Source organism: Ctenopharyngodon idella, chromosome 21, assembly GCF_019924925.1.
Source record: "Ctenopharyngodon idella isolate HZGC_01 chromosome 21, HZGC01, whole genome shotgun sequence".
In the NCBI taxonomy this organism is placed as follows: domain Eukaryota; kingdom Metazoa; phylum Chordata; class Actinopteri; order Cypriniformes; family Xenocyprididae; genus Ctenopharyngodon; species Ctenopharyngodon idella.
The window spans coordinates 15,730,850-15,748,769 of record NC_067240.1 but is presented as its reverse complement, the minus strand read 5'-3'; the positions used below and the strand labels follow the sequence as shown (position 1 = coordinate 15,748,769).

The 17,920-nt window shown below is 37.8% G+C and overlaps 3 protein-coding genes across 3 annotated transcripts; all 3 read right to left on the bottom strand.

The window, feature by feature from the left end:
* Nucleotides 1-1,871: 1,871 nt before the first annotated feature.
* On the bottom strand, nt 1,872-3,272 carry LOC127503974 (odorant receptor 131-2-like). The gene has a single exon (XM_051878261.1). It carries the CDS (start codon nt 3,270-3,272, stop codon nt 2,307-2,309), a length of 966 nt encoding a protein of 321 aa, XP_051734221.1. The 3' UTR covers nt 1,872-2,306.
* A 2,825-nt stretch (nt 3,273-6,097) lies between these two features.
* On the bottom strand, nt 6,098-7,083 carry LOC127503972 (odorant receptor 131-2-like). Its single transcript, XM_051878253.1, has one exon. It carries the CDS (start codon nt 7,067-7,069, stop codon nt 6,098-6,100), a length of 972 nt encoding a protein of 323 aa, XP_051734213.1. The 5' UTR covers nt 7,070-7,083.
* A 5,846-nt stretch (nt 7,084-12,929) lies between these two features.
* Nucleotides 12,930-13,910, bottom strand: LOC127504015 (odorant receptor 131-2-like). The gene has a single exon (XM_051878327.1). The coding sequence runs from the start codon at nt 13,899-13,901 to the stop codon at nt 12,930-12,932; it is 972 nt and encodes a 323-aa protein (XP_051734287.1). The 5' UTR covers nt 13,902-13,910.
* Nucleotides 13,911-17,920: the final 4,010 nt, after the last annotated feature.

The following is a 17,920-nucleotide window of genomic DNA, read 5'->3' as shown; positions in this document are numbered from 1 at the left end:
CAACCAACTCTGAGTAGGTTGACTCGGAGTTAAGCGCGTGCACCACGACTATGAAAAGTCATCATCAATGGAGCTCCGATATTACGATTCACCATGGCAACAGCGTGTGACAAAATGATGTCAATGCAAGTTTAATTCTAATCACTGTAATATCAAAGGTGAAACTGGCAGAACGGTAAGTTATTGATATTCATTTTTATGGTATCCCACATGCAAAAAAAAAAATAATAATAATAATTTAAGTGCATTTTTTTATTTTGCAAATTATGTTCTATTTACCATGTAGTAGGCTAAAAGTAGCAGTTCTTTGCAATAAGTGTAAATAGTAATTAGATGCTATTTATATTTTATACTGGCAGATACATACTATTTGCACCTCAGTATTGTTGTACATTAACAGGATGCAATAAAAACAGAGTGTAAATGTTTTATCATTATTAAACACTCGTTAGGCAATTTACTTCCACTTTTAGAACATTTTCTTCATTTTTATTGAAAATAAATGTCTTTCTGATGTGATATGTGATGGGAAAAGGGAGAAGAGCGAGCTTGGCAGAAGGCGGATTTGAACCTAGTCAATCGCGTTGCAAGTTATTTTCCGCGCTCAACACGATACTGCCTACACCACTGAAACCATTAATCACAGCCTTTGTTTTTAACCTTTTTTAACTTTGTATGACATTGGCGGGGCTACTGTAAATTTGCACTTAGTAATAGACACTCCGAATAATCTTGTTTTCCGTTTGCATTAAGATTATTTTTATTACCACACTGGCAGATACTGATCATTTTACTTAAGTAAAATGCACTTAATTTAGATCCCCCCCCAGGAAACAAGACTAAATATATTATATAATTTTCTTACATAGAAAATGCATCTTGATTTAAGAATTTTTAGATATTTGTACTTGAAATAGGACAAAAATACTTAGTAAGAAAAGCATTTTTTTTTTTCGCAGCGTGAATGAATGAATGAAGTATTTAAACATCTTACGCTTTAAAAAGGGGTAGGAGACCAAAAGAAACTCTGGGTTTATCGAAGAAAACCTGCTCCTGACCAGGTTAGGTTCACAGAGTTAGTTACCGTGGTAACTGACTCTGAGTATAAGTTACCTCACTTTCAGAAACGGGCTTGACTTAACCTGCTTTCTCGGGTTTGACATACCTCCCATTCTGAAACGGAAAACCCAGAGTTTCCCTCATTTCAGGGTTAACATACTCAGAGTTCTCACTTAACCTCCTTTCTGAAACGGGCCCCAGATGATAACAAGTAGAATCACTGAAGGAAAGAGAAACACATGAATTAACAGAGGTTTAGATGTTGATTTTATTGAAAATGATCTGTCGCCAGTATGGTGATCAGTGTTTCATTTAGTTGGGCTGTTTGACTCTTTACTTTTTATGTCAGTTTGTAGTTTTTGCAATGGTGTTTGCAAATTTTACACATTTTAAATGGTTGACTTTTAAGGAATTAATTTGATTAATTCTAACTCAATTCTTATATGTTGAATTTAATTAATAATATTGTAATCTGTTGCCATAATTTTATTAAGTAGATAGAGCATATTACTTGTCACTGAATGTGATTTTTTTTAGTGAATCAAAACCGTACCCGATTCCCAGGAAAAAAAGGCTATGACACAATTCTTTAGATGAATAGCTTATGTGCAGACAAGTTACCGATTACGCCCTTTATAATTTACAGTATTAGCAGAGAGACAACTTATTTCATATGTAAGCAAAACGGACATTATAAATGAAATATATCCAAACGAGTCATAATCAAAATCATATGTAAATTTATTGATACAATCAATATATAAATATAATAAAATACATCAAGAAACACAATAATTTTACAGAAAATATATTGCATTTAGCTTATACTAAAGATAAACTCTATTGACAAATGTTAAACTTTTTATACTGTTAATAATTCAATACATTGCTTTATTTCACACACATTTAAGTCCAAAGTGTATATGTGCATAATACAAGCTGTCTGCATATATAATAAATATTTTTATAAAAGCTTGTTGTTAAAAATGAACAGAGGATGTGTTCTTTCAGCAGCAAGACATGTAAAAACCACTTAAAAATCATCATATATATTAGAACAGGAAAAAAAAATACATTTATATTCATTTTAAATAATTGAACCATGTAATTTAATGTTAAAGTATATGGTTCCCTTATCCTTTTCAGACAAACATGTTTAAATATGGCATTAATCATAATGAAACATACTTGTAAGCTAAAATTATTATTGCACGTTAAATTATTTCAAATCATATCATACCATACAGTTAATGTACATTAATAGAGGGCCTTATTTTGCCTGAACGATAGCAGAAATAATATTTGAACAAGGGCCACACCGCTTCATCTCTCATACCATATATCAGAGGACTCAAGCAGCGCGGCAGCATAAGAACAATAAGAAAATTTAGATATCTGAGATTTATGAAGAGAGAAGAGCTGTCAGTCACCATGTACAGTGCTTTGTTTATCGTGGCATAGAGGAAAGAGGTGAGACACAGTCCCAGTTGAATCAAGTGCAATAGCACCGTTCGGAGGGCTTTTTTAGCTGAATCTTTATCAGAGGAAACAGACCTGGCTGTGATCAAAATGCTAATGTATGTGAAAATAATGATCACTGCAACCGACACAAAATACAGAACATCAAACCCTTGAGTTTTATCCAGCTGCCATTTGTATAGAAATAATCTCTCTTGTGTGCAGTAAAAAACATCTAGAAATAAACTGGGGTTGACAATTAAAACAAAAACAGTGTCTGTCATTATATTTATAAAACTAAGGAACCAGATGATTCCTATGGCGATTCCAGTCCTTTTTGGTGTGGCAATGTTGCAGTGTCTCAGAGGGAAGCAGATCGCCACATACCGCTCCAGAGACATCAGTGCTAGAGTCAGAGGACCGTTACGGAAAGTGCAGTAAGAGATAACAACTAAAAGAGTGCAGAGAGCTCTGGTTACTTGAAGGTAATACGCTCCCATAGTGTACATGGTAGTTGTGAGAAGCAAAAGCACAGAGTCATTCATAAGCATGTGGCCAAAAAGAATGTAGCGCGGTGTCTCCTGGAATATGTGCTTGCTTCCTAGAGCAAAGAGCATCACACAGTTTACAAAAAAGAAAAACAGGGATATTAATATAATCACTGATATTTTAGTATTGGGCCCAGCATCCATAGCTTGAATAAAGATTTGCTGATAAATAAAAGACACTTCGGCTGTGTTATTGGACCCCGCCATAAGCTGAAAGACAAACAAACAGAAAACAAGGCTGATTAGAGCCAGTTTACAGTGTAAATCATGCAATTGTACTGATGGCAATGTTTTTGAGTGGCATCTTTAAAAGTGAGATTTGCAACATACCTCAGACACAGACGTGTTGCCTTTCTACAGTGAGGCATCTGCTCCAGCTGCAGATTCCTCAAATAATTTTGCTCCTGAACTTATATAGCTGTTAAACAGTGGCAGACAGAACCACATGGGTATGTCGTAAGTGTCACTGGGTGTTTGAGAGGGAGGGAGCAAAAGAGAGATAGAAAGACGTGTGTGGGTGTCACTTTAAGAATTAGAGACCACTAGTGAAAATGCTTCTAATTTTATATCAAAAAACTCTAATATCAAAAGAATATGAGTGAAAAGTACAATTAACATGGTGCTTTTATATCTACCACACAAAATAAATTAATAAATTGATTTATGATTTTACAGTACAAACTTTGATTTATTTTTGTTTATTTTATTAGTATTTGGGCAGTAACTGTAGTCTCCATGTGAAATCTCTATAAGAAATATATTCTGTTGGCTCATTGTAGCCTATATAACTGATCGACTGTATAAAAGTCACAGATTATGTTGTTGAGGCTCATGCCATGGCTACCACAGAGGTTTTAACATACTGGGGAGATCATTGATTGTTGAGGACAATATTAACAAATGGAATATATCACTTGTTCATCTTTCCATGAGAGTATAAAAGCCACTAAATGCACAATACAGATTTTGCAAGTGATTAAAATAACAATCCAATTTTTCATTCACTCAAGTTGACTCACTGTACTTCGTCTTTGTTTAAAAAATATACAGTCATTTGGATCTATGTATGTTACACATACATTTATGAGCATTAGTTAAAACAGTTTTCTGAAAGGAGAATGGGAAATGGAAAACAGAAAAAGCTTAGAATTCTTTTATTTATTTATTTTTTTAGTTTTGCCTCCTTTTGCGCCCCCTGCTGGTGACCTATGGAAGTGTTGATGAGGCGAATTATGGTGCGTTACATTTGTACATTTGCGACTGGAAACTCGATGCTCAGCGCAAAATATTGTTTATTAGCACTTCTAATTGTCTGCGTCTCAATAAACTCAGTGGTGCACACAGTAGCCTGCTATCCAACCTCTATTTGTGGACATGATACTTAGGTATTATCTGTGAAATATCTGTGACACTACTGTTTTTATTTATTTGCATTGCAAAAGAGCAAGCACAACAAGGGTTAGCCTGGATGTGTGTGTTTTTCTGTCACCTCGGATGTGACGTCCTTTCCAGCTGCTACATCCCTCTTCTCAACGCAGCGTTAACACAAGCTTGCTTTTCCTTTTTTAAGGAGTATGGAATCATAAAGGTAAAGGCACAACCTGACATAAAAACAAGAGCAATGTATATGGCTACTTAAGCATTTCTCTGTCAAAAGCATATGCTAGGATCATTATGACTAAATTTATAGGGCTGTTGTTAAAATGTTTACTTAAAAAGATAATAAACTGTTTTAGGCGAACGCAGGAAGAACATTTATAGCGCTAAGCTGAAATATAAACAAAAACAAAATAAGTCCGTTTTAACATTAAACATAAAAATGAAAAGTTATTAAATGCCATTAGGGCTTTAAACAGTGCTCATTAAATATGAGTAGGTCTTCTACAAAATAAAAAAGGACTCAACATTCCCTATGAAGGATATGTGACAAGATTTTTGTTTAGCACATTTAATCACACTGACAAGCAAAAGTGTCTAAATCTCATAAAAACTATAAAGCAGAAATGTATGTTAATAAAATAGTTTATTTATAGGCACTCTATGTGTTTATAAATTGAATTTAACATTCATGGCTCTCAATCCATGTGAGTCGCACCCTTCTTAATCACAAACAGGTAGTGCAACTTCTGGGATGTTGACAGCAGCCTAACACGTGGGTTTTTAACTTGCTCTTGATTTACGGTGCATTCATTTTACCTGTAGGCTACTACTGCTAATTTAAATCTAAACATGAAACAGACAGTGAGGCAACATGAAAACAGTCCAAAAAAGGTAGAGCTGCTATCCATGCATCATCCTCTGTGGACAAATTACATTAAACGAACTACAAATGGACATTATACAAGTTTGTACAGAGAATATATTGTGAACATGTTGTAAGCTAAACACCAAAATAAAATAATCAACAAATTAATAATGCTATTTTTGGGATTACTGTGCACCATTATTAATAATGTAACACACTACTTTATTATACCAACATTTAAAGCTAGATAGAGGTGGTTTATTTACAGTAGCTACATTTACATTGTATAAGATAAACTATACATATTTATATATTGTTGGTAGAAATCCTAAAAGAATTTTCCTTTAGTAGTCCAAATTGTACAAGTGCATAATATGGGCTGTCTGCATAAATTATAAAATTAGAAAAATTCTCTTAAATATTCTTACATATTCTTACTAGGAGAAATTGTCTTTTTTTTCAGTAATATTTTCTTGTATAAGAAAGGCTGTTATTTCAGCAGCTAGACATGTAAAAACTTAATAACAACTGCTATATTAGAAATTAGAATAAAATAAAATGAATGCATGAAAAATACAAGAATATAAAATATAAAATGTGTATATATATATATATATATATATATATATCTGTATGTATATATATGTATGTATATTGTTTTTTTTAGGTGAACATGTTTAAATATGCCATTTTTCATTATCAAAAGACCTATTTGTAAGCTTATTCTTCACCTGATAATATTACCACTGTGAATATCAAATTATTCCTGTCTTCTTAGACTAGACAATTAATGTACATTAACGGAGGGCCTTACTTTTCCTGAATGATAGCAGAAGAAATATTTAAATAAGGGCCACACCGCTTCATCTCTCATACCATAGATCAGAGGACTCAGGCAGCGCGGCAGAATAAGAACAATAAGATAATTAAGATATCTAAGATTTATGAAAAGAGACGGGCTGCTTCCAGTCATCATGTACAGTGTCCTTTCTATTATTGTATACAAAAAAGAGGTAAGACACAGTCCCAGCTGAATCAAGTGCAATAGCACCGTTCGGAGGGCTTTTTTAGCTGAATCTTTATCAGAGGAAACAGACCTGGCTGTGATCATAATGCTAATGTATGTGAAAATAATGATCACTGCAACCGACACAAAATAAAGAACATCAAATGCTTGATATTTATCCAGCTGCCATTTGTATAGAAACAATTTTTCTAAAGTGCAAAATATAATACCGGCTAAATAATTGGGGTTGACAGTTAAAACAAAAATAATGTCTGTTATAAAATTTATAGAACTAAGAAACCAGATGATTCCTATGGCAATTCCAGTCCTTTTTGGTGTGGCGATGTTGCAGTGTCTCAGAGGGAAGCAGACCGCCACGTACCGCTCCAGAGACATCAGTGCTAGAGTCAGAGGAGCGTTACGGAAAGTGCAGTGAGAAATAAAAACTAATAGAGTGCATATGGATTTGGGTATTGGAAGGAAACACTGAGCCACTGTGTACATGATAGTTGTGAGCAGCAAAAGCACAGAGTCATTCATAAGCATGTGGCCAAAAAGAATGTAGCGCGGCGTCTCCTGGAATATGTGCTTGCTTCCTAGAGCAAAGAGCATTACACAGTTTACAAAAACAAAGAACAGAGATGTTAACACAGCCACTGCAGTTTTAGTACTGAGCCCAGCATCCATGTCTTGATTAAAGATTTGCTGATAAGTTAACGACGCATCCTCAGCTGTGCCATTGGACCCCGCCATAAACCTAAAAAAAAAAAAAACACTGATTAGAGCAAAGTTATACTAACAAAGGTGTACTAACAATCATGTCCAGTGCAATTTGATAAAATCTTTTTCCTTTTGTTTATGTTGATTATGTGATTATGTGAATGTAAGATTAATATTTTTTAAAAATCTGCATAAGATGCAACAGATCTCAGACATCAACCTTTCATCTGCTCCAGCTGCAGATTCCACAAACAATTTTCCTCCTGAACTTATATAGCTGTTAAACAGTGGCAGACAGAACCACATGGGTATGTTGTGTCATTGGGTGGGTGGGAGGGAGCCCTTTTTTATTTAATGCTAAATGTGTCAAATTGTACAAATTGTATCATCAACAAAACAATATGAGTGGAAAGTTTGATTGAAAAATGGCTTAATCCATGGTTTTGCTGGTCACATGCACCTGGGGTTTTTTTTGCTGGAGAACATGCCTATAAACTATCAACATGATTAAAACTTGATCAAAACTGAAAAACCTGTTTTACACAATGCCTTCATGCCTTCTGTCGTTTAATTGTTAGTTTATACGTTTTTAGCAAGCAAGTTGCCTTTTAGTACAATTCTAAATATGCTCACCTTTAGGTCGTGGTACATGTGACTTTTTGCTATGAAATCTTCACTAATTTTATAAAGCAAACATATAAAAATGCAAAAAGGTCTGCACTCTAAAAATGCTTTTATTATATTCAAACAGGAGATATCTTCACTCATTAGCAGAAAATATAGAGAAAGTCCCATTACTGACCTCTCTGCATAGTTTGAACCCCCGCTTTCTTGTCTTTCTCGAGGTAAGAAGTAAAAATAAAATTTATATCTTATTGTCTCTACATGCACTTTTTACTTCCAGGGTTCCCTTTCGAATGGAATTCGATGCTCCGCCATGTCTGAAATCCCATGGGAATGCTTCCACGTGAGCCGGTGTCTGTAATACGAGCCTAAACATGTTTGCTGAATGTATGGACGTCATGACGTAGCGTAGTGCGTTACCAAGTATGCCAGAAATGCGCATCGACAGCTGCTTTGTCAGCCATAAGTTTGTCAAGTGTGTCTCTGAAATCCTGTGTGTCTCAAGTCAAGTTAAGCTGTACAATGTCAGGGTTGAGATACAGGAAGTGTGTGATTATTACGGCATATGACTAACACCATATATGTAATATGCATGTGTTAGGAGCATGCTAGGTCAGTCCTTGAGGGGGCTGACTGTCCGCATTGCAAGCGTTTCACTATTCGCAAGAGATGATTGAGGGCCGAACCCCTGCACCTCGACTTCGCGGAGTTGGCGGAGGCGGAGTTTGCAACAGAAGATAATACCTTATCTCTCTGCCGACTTACAGGACCCCGTTCTGGATCATTGAGCCCTGCCGAGTAACATCTAGCTTAGTTGGGAAGGCAAATGCGTCAGCGGGTCAGGCTGGTGCTCTCCTGGACACCGTTGACAGGCTGACCTGCTTAAAAATTTTGACCACAGTGAGGGGTTAGGGCCTGAATTGGTTCAAGAGCTCTGCCGAGACACAGATCTAGCACTGTGGGCAACCAAGCAGATGCCTGCGCTGTCGGCCATTCTATGGCTGCCATGGTTGCTACAGAGCGGCATCTGCTTAATGGGTCAATCTAATGGGAATAAAAGAGAAAGACAAGACCTTTTTCCTCGCCCCCCACCCCTGCCTGTTTGCAACACGGTAAACACTATCATTGACAGGTATCAGGAGGCAAAACTTTAGTTGGCAAATGTCAGTTGGCAGCATTCAAGGAGCTACTCCCTTGTCCTGTCCAGGAACTGGAAGCGTCCACTATCCATGCTCGATAGGGGGCCAGCTTCCGGAGCAGCCAAGAAGAAAAAATCTTGAATTATTTTGGGCCCCGGAGGTAGTCTGGTTACACCTCTACATCATGTGCCAGACTTTCTATCTGGGCCCTCGGGTGGTGTCTCTACTTATCCTGCCATCCTTGGTGATTTTGGAGGCGAAGGCGTCAGATGGGCCTTTCACCCCATCTTAGCTCATGAGCGAATACTCCCTTCAGTTAGTTTGAGCGTTCCCTGCCAGTTTGCTGCTACAAGGACTCGAACAGAGTCCCTATAACTATCAAAAAAATTCCACAAACTATCAAAAAATGTATTCCTCTGTCAGACTTTGTGTGGCAACTTCTGCCCAATATCTCTCAGTGTGTCCTGAACAATATAAGAAAAGGTTACATGGTTTAGTTTGGGACTAAACTCTTCGAACATACAGGTTCAAGATGCTTAGTCTCAAACTCAGTGTCACAAATTCAATTAGAGTATTGGTTTGTTGCAACAGATCTAAAGAGTCTGCCAGAACACATGAATTTTCTCAGGTTTGCTTTTGGGGGCGAAGCTTACCAATATTTAGTTTTTCCTTTCTGCCTAGCCTTGTCCCCAAGCACATTCACCAAGTACATGGATGCTGCTCTGGCTCCAGGGTATTGATGTACTGAATTGGCAGGGGCTGAGGCCCGGGGAAAGGCGACTCCACCCTGAAGTAGTGGAGTCCATATGGAAGAGGTACAATAGAGCGGAAATGGATCTGTTTGCCTCTGATGAGACAACCCACTGGTTCGCCCTCACACCTCCAGCTTCGTTAAGGCTGGATACCACAGTACAGGCGTGACCAAGGTTGCACCTGTATGCCTTTCCCTATGATAGCTCTGCCCCAAGCAGTTCTAGGAAGGATTCACCTGGACCAAGTTCACTTCCTTCTAGTGGCTCCGTTCTGCCCGGCCTGAGTTTGGTTTGCAGACCTAATGTCTCTCCTGGACGGCAACCTCTGAGAGATCCCAATCTAGACAGATCTTCTATCTCTAGTGCAGGGGACGATATTTCAGGGGCTTTGGGTCTGGCACCTGTGGGGTACCAGTTCATAGACAATCCTCCATTCTAGCAGGGCTGGCTCCAGATACTTTAAAGGTATATGTGGCTGCTATTTCCACTAGCCACATGCCTTTGGACAGAGCTTTAGTAAGCTCTCCCTGGTGTCTTGGTTCTTTTGTGGTGTCAGATGGCTAAGGCCTATCTGCTGGTTGCGAGTTCCCTCCTGGTACCTAGCATTGGTCCTGGGAGCTTTAACAGAAGCTCAAAATCCCTTTGAACCCCTGGAGTCTGTCTCAAAAAATGCTGACTCTCAAAGTGGCTCTGCTATTAGCATTAACATCAGTCAAGAGAGTAGCCTTTCAGTTTCCCCTTTCTGCTTAGACTTTACATCAGGTGATGTCAGAGTTATTTTGCACCCCAGACTGGACTGCATTCCAAAAGTACCTTCTGTGGCTCCTCAGCCGGTCACTTTGCAGGCTTTCTTTCCTCCACCTCATGAGACGCTGAAGCAAGAAAGCCTCTACTTGCTATATCCATTCTGTGCTCTGAGGATCTATGTTAACCTCTCAGGCCAGTGGCGTAGATTCTCTCAGCTTCTGGTATGCTTTGACGATCCCAACAGAGGTAATGCGGTCACCAAGCAGCGTATATTGCATTGGATTACAGATGCTATCATCCTCTCCTATTAAGCGCACTTCACCTCTAGGGGTCAGAGCCCACTCCACTAGGAGTGTAGCATCTTTCAAAGCTCTTGTGAGGGGTGTGCCTTTACAGGATGTTTGTGCTGCGGCAGGCTGGTCCTCTTCACACACATTCATCAGATTCTAATGTTCGGACACAGATTCAAACCAAAGAACCCGAGTCCTTCAGGGTTGACCCAAAGTCAGTCTGTGCTCAACAAGCCTCTGTGCTTATACACAGCCTTGTGGGCAGGCTCTGTTACATTGGGCGTGGCAACATTGGAATTGATTTCCCATAGAATCAACGCCATGATGCAGCATTGAGTTCCACTCAAAAGGAATTGCCTCAGGTTATGTATGTAACCCGGTTCCCTGAGAGGTGCTGATGAGATGCTGCATTGTGTTGCCATGCCCTGGTTACAACTGTGCATCTTCTTCAGACTAATTGAATCTGTCGGCATGCATTACTGGTATTTATTTATGGACTCTGTGACTCATTACGCTGTCACGACATCTATACATTCAGCCAATCAGATCGCCGTGTGTTGATGCATGCTTCAGACACCGGCTCACATGGAAGCATTTCCATAGCGTCAATGCCACGACACAGCATCTCGTTCCCTTTACATTATCATTGCTTTGAATTTTGATACTCCCTTGTCACTGAACTGTCATCTGTCAGTTCAGTGACAAGGCAACTGTCACTATATGAGCTATGAGCGGTTCTTTATTATGCATGCTGGCATGTTTGTGTATTTGGCAATATACTTTCAGTTAAGGCATTGGAGGGCGGTCAGATGTCCAAGGGCATCCTGCTCCATCACCTGCCTCTCCAAGGTTTGGAGTGGAGATTGTCAGTGGGTCTGTAAGCAGAGGTAGATTGCCTTGGCATTTCTTTCTTGCTACCTAGGTCAGTCACCCTGCTCTAACCTTTTCCAGGGTTGGAGTCTGCAAACATCCCTCTACGCAAGCATCCTATGTTGTGTATCCCCCTTACAGCTCCGCTCTTGGGGCTTTAGGCTGAGGCCTGTCCTGCAGAGACGGAGTAAGGTTTTGTACACTGGTGTGTTTAAACATGCTTCAGACACTGTTCACGCTAATGGCTTCCCCATAGCGTCAACAACAAGATGCAGCAGGTTTCTCAGGAAAACCACTGCTTCCAGTGGTTTTATCATGCAATTTTTGTTTGTTTTTTCTTCATTGACAGAGTGTGTGGGCTTTTTTGAATCATTTCCCTTGGATTTTTTGGTCATTTTTTAAGGTGAGTTCTTGGCTATTTCTCAGTAAGTATCTTTAAAAATATACTGACTATGCAGTCTATTAAACCATCATAAAACTTTTTTATGTATTTATACACCCAATATGCCAGAATTGAACATGAAAATCTCTGCTGCATTTAGATTTAAATGATTCAGTCTACACTGAAGAATGTAGGGTCCATCACTGTACAATGTTAACAGTCCCTACAACCAAACATATGCAAAACAATGTAAGATTTTCTCTGCTACTGTAACATTATCATCCCTTTTTGTCATAGGTCTGGTAGGAGCAATTCTGTCTCTTAGTCATATGCCCATGTAATAAGATAAAAGATATGAGATATAAATAGAAGAAAAACACATTATAAAGAGCAACAAATGGGCATTATACAGGTTTGTTCATGGAATATATTGTGAACAAGCTCAATTGTACAGACAAAAAATGAAATATTCAACAAATTAACTATTTTTAGGATCATTGTATATCTGTTAATAATTCAATACACTACTTATTACACAAGCTCATATAAGTGTGGTTTATGTATGATGAACTATACGAAAAGACTTCCTTTTAAAGTTCAAAAGTGTACAAATGCATAATACAGGCTGTCTGCATATATTATAATTATAATTATATAGAATTCTTATTAGGTGTTAGAAGATTTTTTATGGTACTTTTATCCCTGGTTAAGAGACATTAATATTTTCCCAAAATTATTTTTTAAATGAGACAGTGTAGTTTCAGCACCCAGGCATGTAGAAACTTTTTCAATAATAGTGTCTATTAGAATATAAAAGAAATAAAATAAAATAAAATGAAAGCATGAAAAATTAAAAGAATAAATGTATGCTTAAATATAAACAAATAAATATTATGTTAAATTATCATAGATATATCACTAACCCAGATAACAGTCTTACAAATATTTTGGCAGATAAAAGTTGATCTGAGAGTTTGGAGAACAAGTTTGAACATTGCAATTATTATGATATTATGTTTAAGGTTTTTGCAACTTGCAAGCCTCAATATCTTTTTGGATATTACCATTTGCATGTCAAAAAACATACAGTTAATGGACATTAATAGAGGGTTTTACTTTTCCTGAACGATAACAGAAAAAATATTTGAACAAGGGCCACACTGCTTCATCTCTCATACCATAGATCAGAGGACTCAGACAACGTGGTAGAATGAGAATAATAAGAAAATTTAGATATCTAAGATTTATGAAAAGAGACGGGCTGCTTCCAGTCATCATGTACAGTGTCCTTTCTATTGTGGTGTACAGGAAAGAGGTAAGACACAATCCCAGCTGAATCAAGTGCAATAGCACCGTTCGGAGGGCTTTTTTAGCTGAATCTTTATCAGAGGAAACAGACCTGGCTGTGATCATAATGCTAATGTATGTGAAAATAATGATCACTGCAACCGACACAAAATAAAGAACATCAAATGCTTGATATTTATCCAGCTGCCATTTGTATAGAAACAGTTTTTCTAATGTGCAAAATATAATACCGGCTAAATAATTGGGGTTGACAGTTAAAACAAAAATAATGTCTGCTATAATATTTATAGAACTAAGAAACCAGATGATTCCTATGGCAATTCCAGTCCTTTTTGGTGTGGCGATGTTGCAGTGTCTCAGAGGGAAGCAGATCGCCACGTACCGCTCCAGAGACATCAGTGCTAGAGTCAGAGGAGCATTACGGAAGGTGCAATAGGAGATAAAGACTAGTAGAGTGCATATGGATTTGGGTAACTGAAGGAAACACTGAGCCACTGCATACATTATGATTGAGACCAGCAAAAGCACAGAGTCATTCATAAGCATGTGGCCAAAAAGAATGTAGCGCGGCGTCTCCTGGAATATGCGCTTGCTTCCTAGAGCGAAGAGCATTACACAGTTTACAAAAACAAAGAACAGAGATGTTAACACAGCCACTGCAGTTTTAGTACTGAGCCCAGCATCCATGTCTTGATTAAAGATTTGCTGATAAGTGAAAGACACATCCTCAGCTGTGCCATTGGATCCCGCCATAAGCTGAAACACAAGAAACAGTGAAACAAGACTGGTTGGAACAATTTATACTATAATGATCATGCCCAATGCAGTTTGATGTAATCTTTTTCCATCTGTTGATTATGTGCATTAAAGATTAATATTTTCAAAAGTTTGCATTTGCAACAGACCTCTTACACAGATGTGTTGCCTTTCTACAGTGAGGCATCAACCTTTTCTGCTCCAGCTGCAGATTCCTCAAATAATTTTGCTCCTGAATTATATAGCTGTTAAACAGTGGCAGAGAGAACCACATGGGTATGTCGTAAGTGTCACTGGGTGGGTAGGAAACCTGTTTGTTTTTTTTGTTTTTTTATTTATGTGGTCATGCAGCTAAACGTTAAGCGTCATTCTTGCACATTTTTAAAGAGTGCGTGTGTGCTTGCTGTCACTATAATGATCACAGTCCCTATAACCAAACGTATGCAACAGAAATATAAGACCCTCTCTGCTGCTATAATGTTGGCGTCCCTCTTAAATTCAATAAAATACAGAAAAAAGAAACAAATGGACATTATACAAGTTTGTTTAGAGAAAATATTGAGCAAACTCAACTCTACGGACAAAAAATTCAATATTCAACGAAATAATGCTGAACTATAAATCAACTATACATATGAGTTGTTTATGGTTACAAAAAACCTTAATGAGTCTTTCTTTAACAGTCCAGTGTGTACAAGTGCTTAATTCAGCCTGTCCGCATGTATTATAAAGATTATATAGAATTTTATATAGAATTCTAATGAGGTGTTAAGTTTTTTCTATAGCACTCCTTTATCTGTTTAAGAGGCATTATTATTTTCCCAACATTGTTTTTTTTCTTCAATAGTCTTACCAGTAACAGCTTCCATAGAATATGAAAATAAAATAAAATGAAAGCATGAAAATTAAACAGAAAAATGATAATATAAATAAAAAATATTTTGTAAAATTATACATGTGTATATCACTGACCCTTTTAAGAGACTTAAACATATTTTTGCAAGAGAATAAGTTGATCTGAGAGTTTGCTCTCAAAATTGCTATCATGTATTTTAACCCGAAAAACAGGTAATAATACACATAAACAATAAACAATTGTTTAAAATATAAACAGAACTATAATTTTATATCACCATTTGCATATCAAATTATAATTCGTTCATATTCTCTCATACAGTTAATGTACAATAACAGAGGGTCTCACTTTGTCTTAAAAAGCAGAAGAAATATTTGAACAAGGGCCACACTGTTAGGAATCATCTGGTTTTGGGTGGGATTTAGCACTTGTTTTCAATTGGTTTCCATGCTTTTCATTAGTTGATCATCAGTTACACCTGTTGTTAATTTCATTGATTGGTCTGTCTGTCTATTTAAACTGTTTCCTTCAGTTCTTTGTCTGTTCTCATCATGTTTGGTTGTTTTGTTCCTGTGTTTTCTGAATACCTTGAGTTCTGTGTTAAATAAAACTTTGACTGCTGCAATTAGATCCATTTCACCAACTTTAATGCAACCTTACCGTGACAGAAGAACTAACCCAAGAGCATGGATCTAGCGGCAGTCAGCTCTCGCAGAGGAACCAGTCCCTAGAGGCACACATGCAGGCTTGGATTTGCAACATCTTGTCCTCAATGACGATGCCAGTTTTTCTGGGTGCGCCTAAATGAAAAGAGCAGGGTGTGCCTGCCCGGAGATGATCCTCTGCAAAATTTTAAGGAGTATGTGGAGTGGGTACTCCTCCACAACGGTTCCCTATTCACGATCTGCAAGAGCGAGGAGGAAATCAGTGCCCCCAGCCAACAGCCTAGCGGTGGCAAAGCCTTTGCCCACCGCAGACGTGGAGCCAGAGCCTACTACAATCAGAGTGCCAGCATCATGTATTGAGCTAAAGACATAACGTCTGACCAGGTGCCGTTCATGAATTTTATGAGTGCCATTCATGAATTTTATCCCTGTCTCGTGTGACCCTGTTCACCCCCACCTGCACTGCCCAGTCCTCCAGCCCTTTGGCTTCTATCCTGGTTACCAGTGATTCGCCTTGATCTGAGTGTTCACCAGCCCAGCCTTGGATTGCATACATAACTCCGCCCAGACCCTCCGGCTCCGCCGTTGTCAGTCATCGCCCCAGACTTTCAGGCCTTCAGCTGGTTCTTTATTGCAACCTCACCATGACACACACAGCTTCATCTCTCATACCATAGATCAGAGGACTCGGGCAGTGCAGCAGAATAAGAACAATAAGATAATTTAAATATCTCAAATTTATGAAGAGAGAAGAGCTGCTTCCAATCACCATGTATAGTGTTCTTTCTATTGTGGCATAGAGGAAAGAGGTGTGACACAGTTCCAACAAAATCAAGTGCAATAGCACCGTTCTGTAGGGGAATCTGGTAGTGGCAACCTGGAGAACAACCTGGATCTGCAGAGGCTGCTTCCCCACATCCGTGGGAATGTCGGCTTCGTTTTCACAAAACAGGATCTGACTGAGGAACAAAGTGCCCACATTCTCCACCATTAACTGTAGGGGAATTTATATTTAAGGACCCAAAGACCAGATATGATGAATGAAGACCCGGAGTCAGAAGTGCAATTAACTGAAGAACATTTTATTGAAGAATAATTTGCAGCATAAATGACTGTGCTTCTGCTGGTCACAGCCATCATGTACACATTGGCTCTGTGTTTCCTTCCAGTACCCAAATCTATATGCACTCTGTTAGTCTTTATCTCGCACTGTACTTTCTTTAACGCTCCTCTGACTCTAGCACTGTCTCTGGAGCAGTACGTGGCGATCTGCTTCTCTCTGAGACAGTGCAACATCGCCACACCAAAAAGGACTGGAATCACCATATAGGAATCATCAGGTTCAGGTTAAAAATTCTAAAACTTTTTTGTTCATTTCCAGATTTTAAAAAAATTCTACAAATATTTTTCAGTGTGGTCTCAGATGTTATATATGCATCCACCTTATTGTCTGTGAATGTGCTTCCAATTCAGAGGTGTAAAGTACTTGAGTAAATGTAATTAGTTACTGTACAAAAGTATCTTTTTGGCTACTTTGTAGTTGTACTGAGTATCAAAGATATTGGCAACTTTTACTCTCTACTTGACTACATTTTTAAGTAAATGTACTTTTTACTCCACTACATTTGTGATGAGTAATGTAATTACAAATTACATTTTTCATGGAAGCTAACTTTTTCTGCAGCAGTTTGTTTCTGATATAAAGAAGCGATATCGCCATCTAAGGGCATTGAAGGTACTATATCTTGTGTGTTTTGCCTTTACTCACCCAAAACTTTTCAACAAGGATACTTTATGTGAATGTGAGTGCATTAGCAGGTAGCTGCTGATTGCAGGTGTTTGATTTATTACATGAGGAAATGACTGCAGCTGGTGATGAGGCTCAAAACAGCACATACAGTAGACTTTGACTATTTAATTTTACTTAACATTGTTTTATATATCCGCTATATTGACAAGACCGTTTTGAAGGATATTGGTTTATTTATGGCCTTTTTGTGCACTTGAGCTCAACTGAGACTTGAGAGTTTGTTGAAGGTTGTTGTGTCGAACTTGATTTATTGCAACATTGAGGTGTTCAGTTTTATTATGATTTTAGAAAATAAACTTGATTTCTCATCTTACACTGGCATGTCTCTGAGGACTAGTGCATCTCTAAGCCTACATTCAGCATGAGTAAAATACTTAAGTACTGTTAAAATCAGATACTTTAAGACTTTTACTCAAGTCATATTGGAATTGGTTACTTGTAACTTGTAGTGGAGTCATTTTCGATGTAAATTATCAGTACTTTTACTTAAGTATAGTTTTCAGGTACTCTTTACACCTCTGTTCCAATTCATTAAGAGGTAAATAACTGAGAATAACAAAGTGCAGTAAACAGTCAAAATATTTGCGCTACAAACCATTGTCTTTATAATTATGACAATACATTACAATAATATATTAAGAAATACCAGTTTGCAATATCAAGCAGCAAAACGAGCTGTTTTATA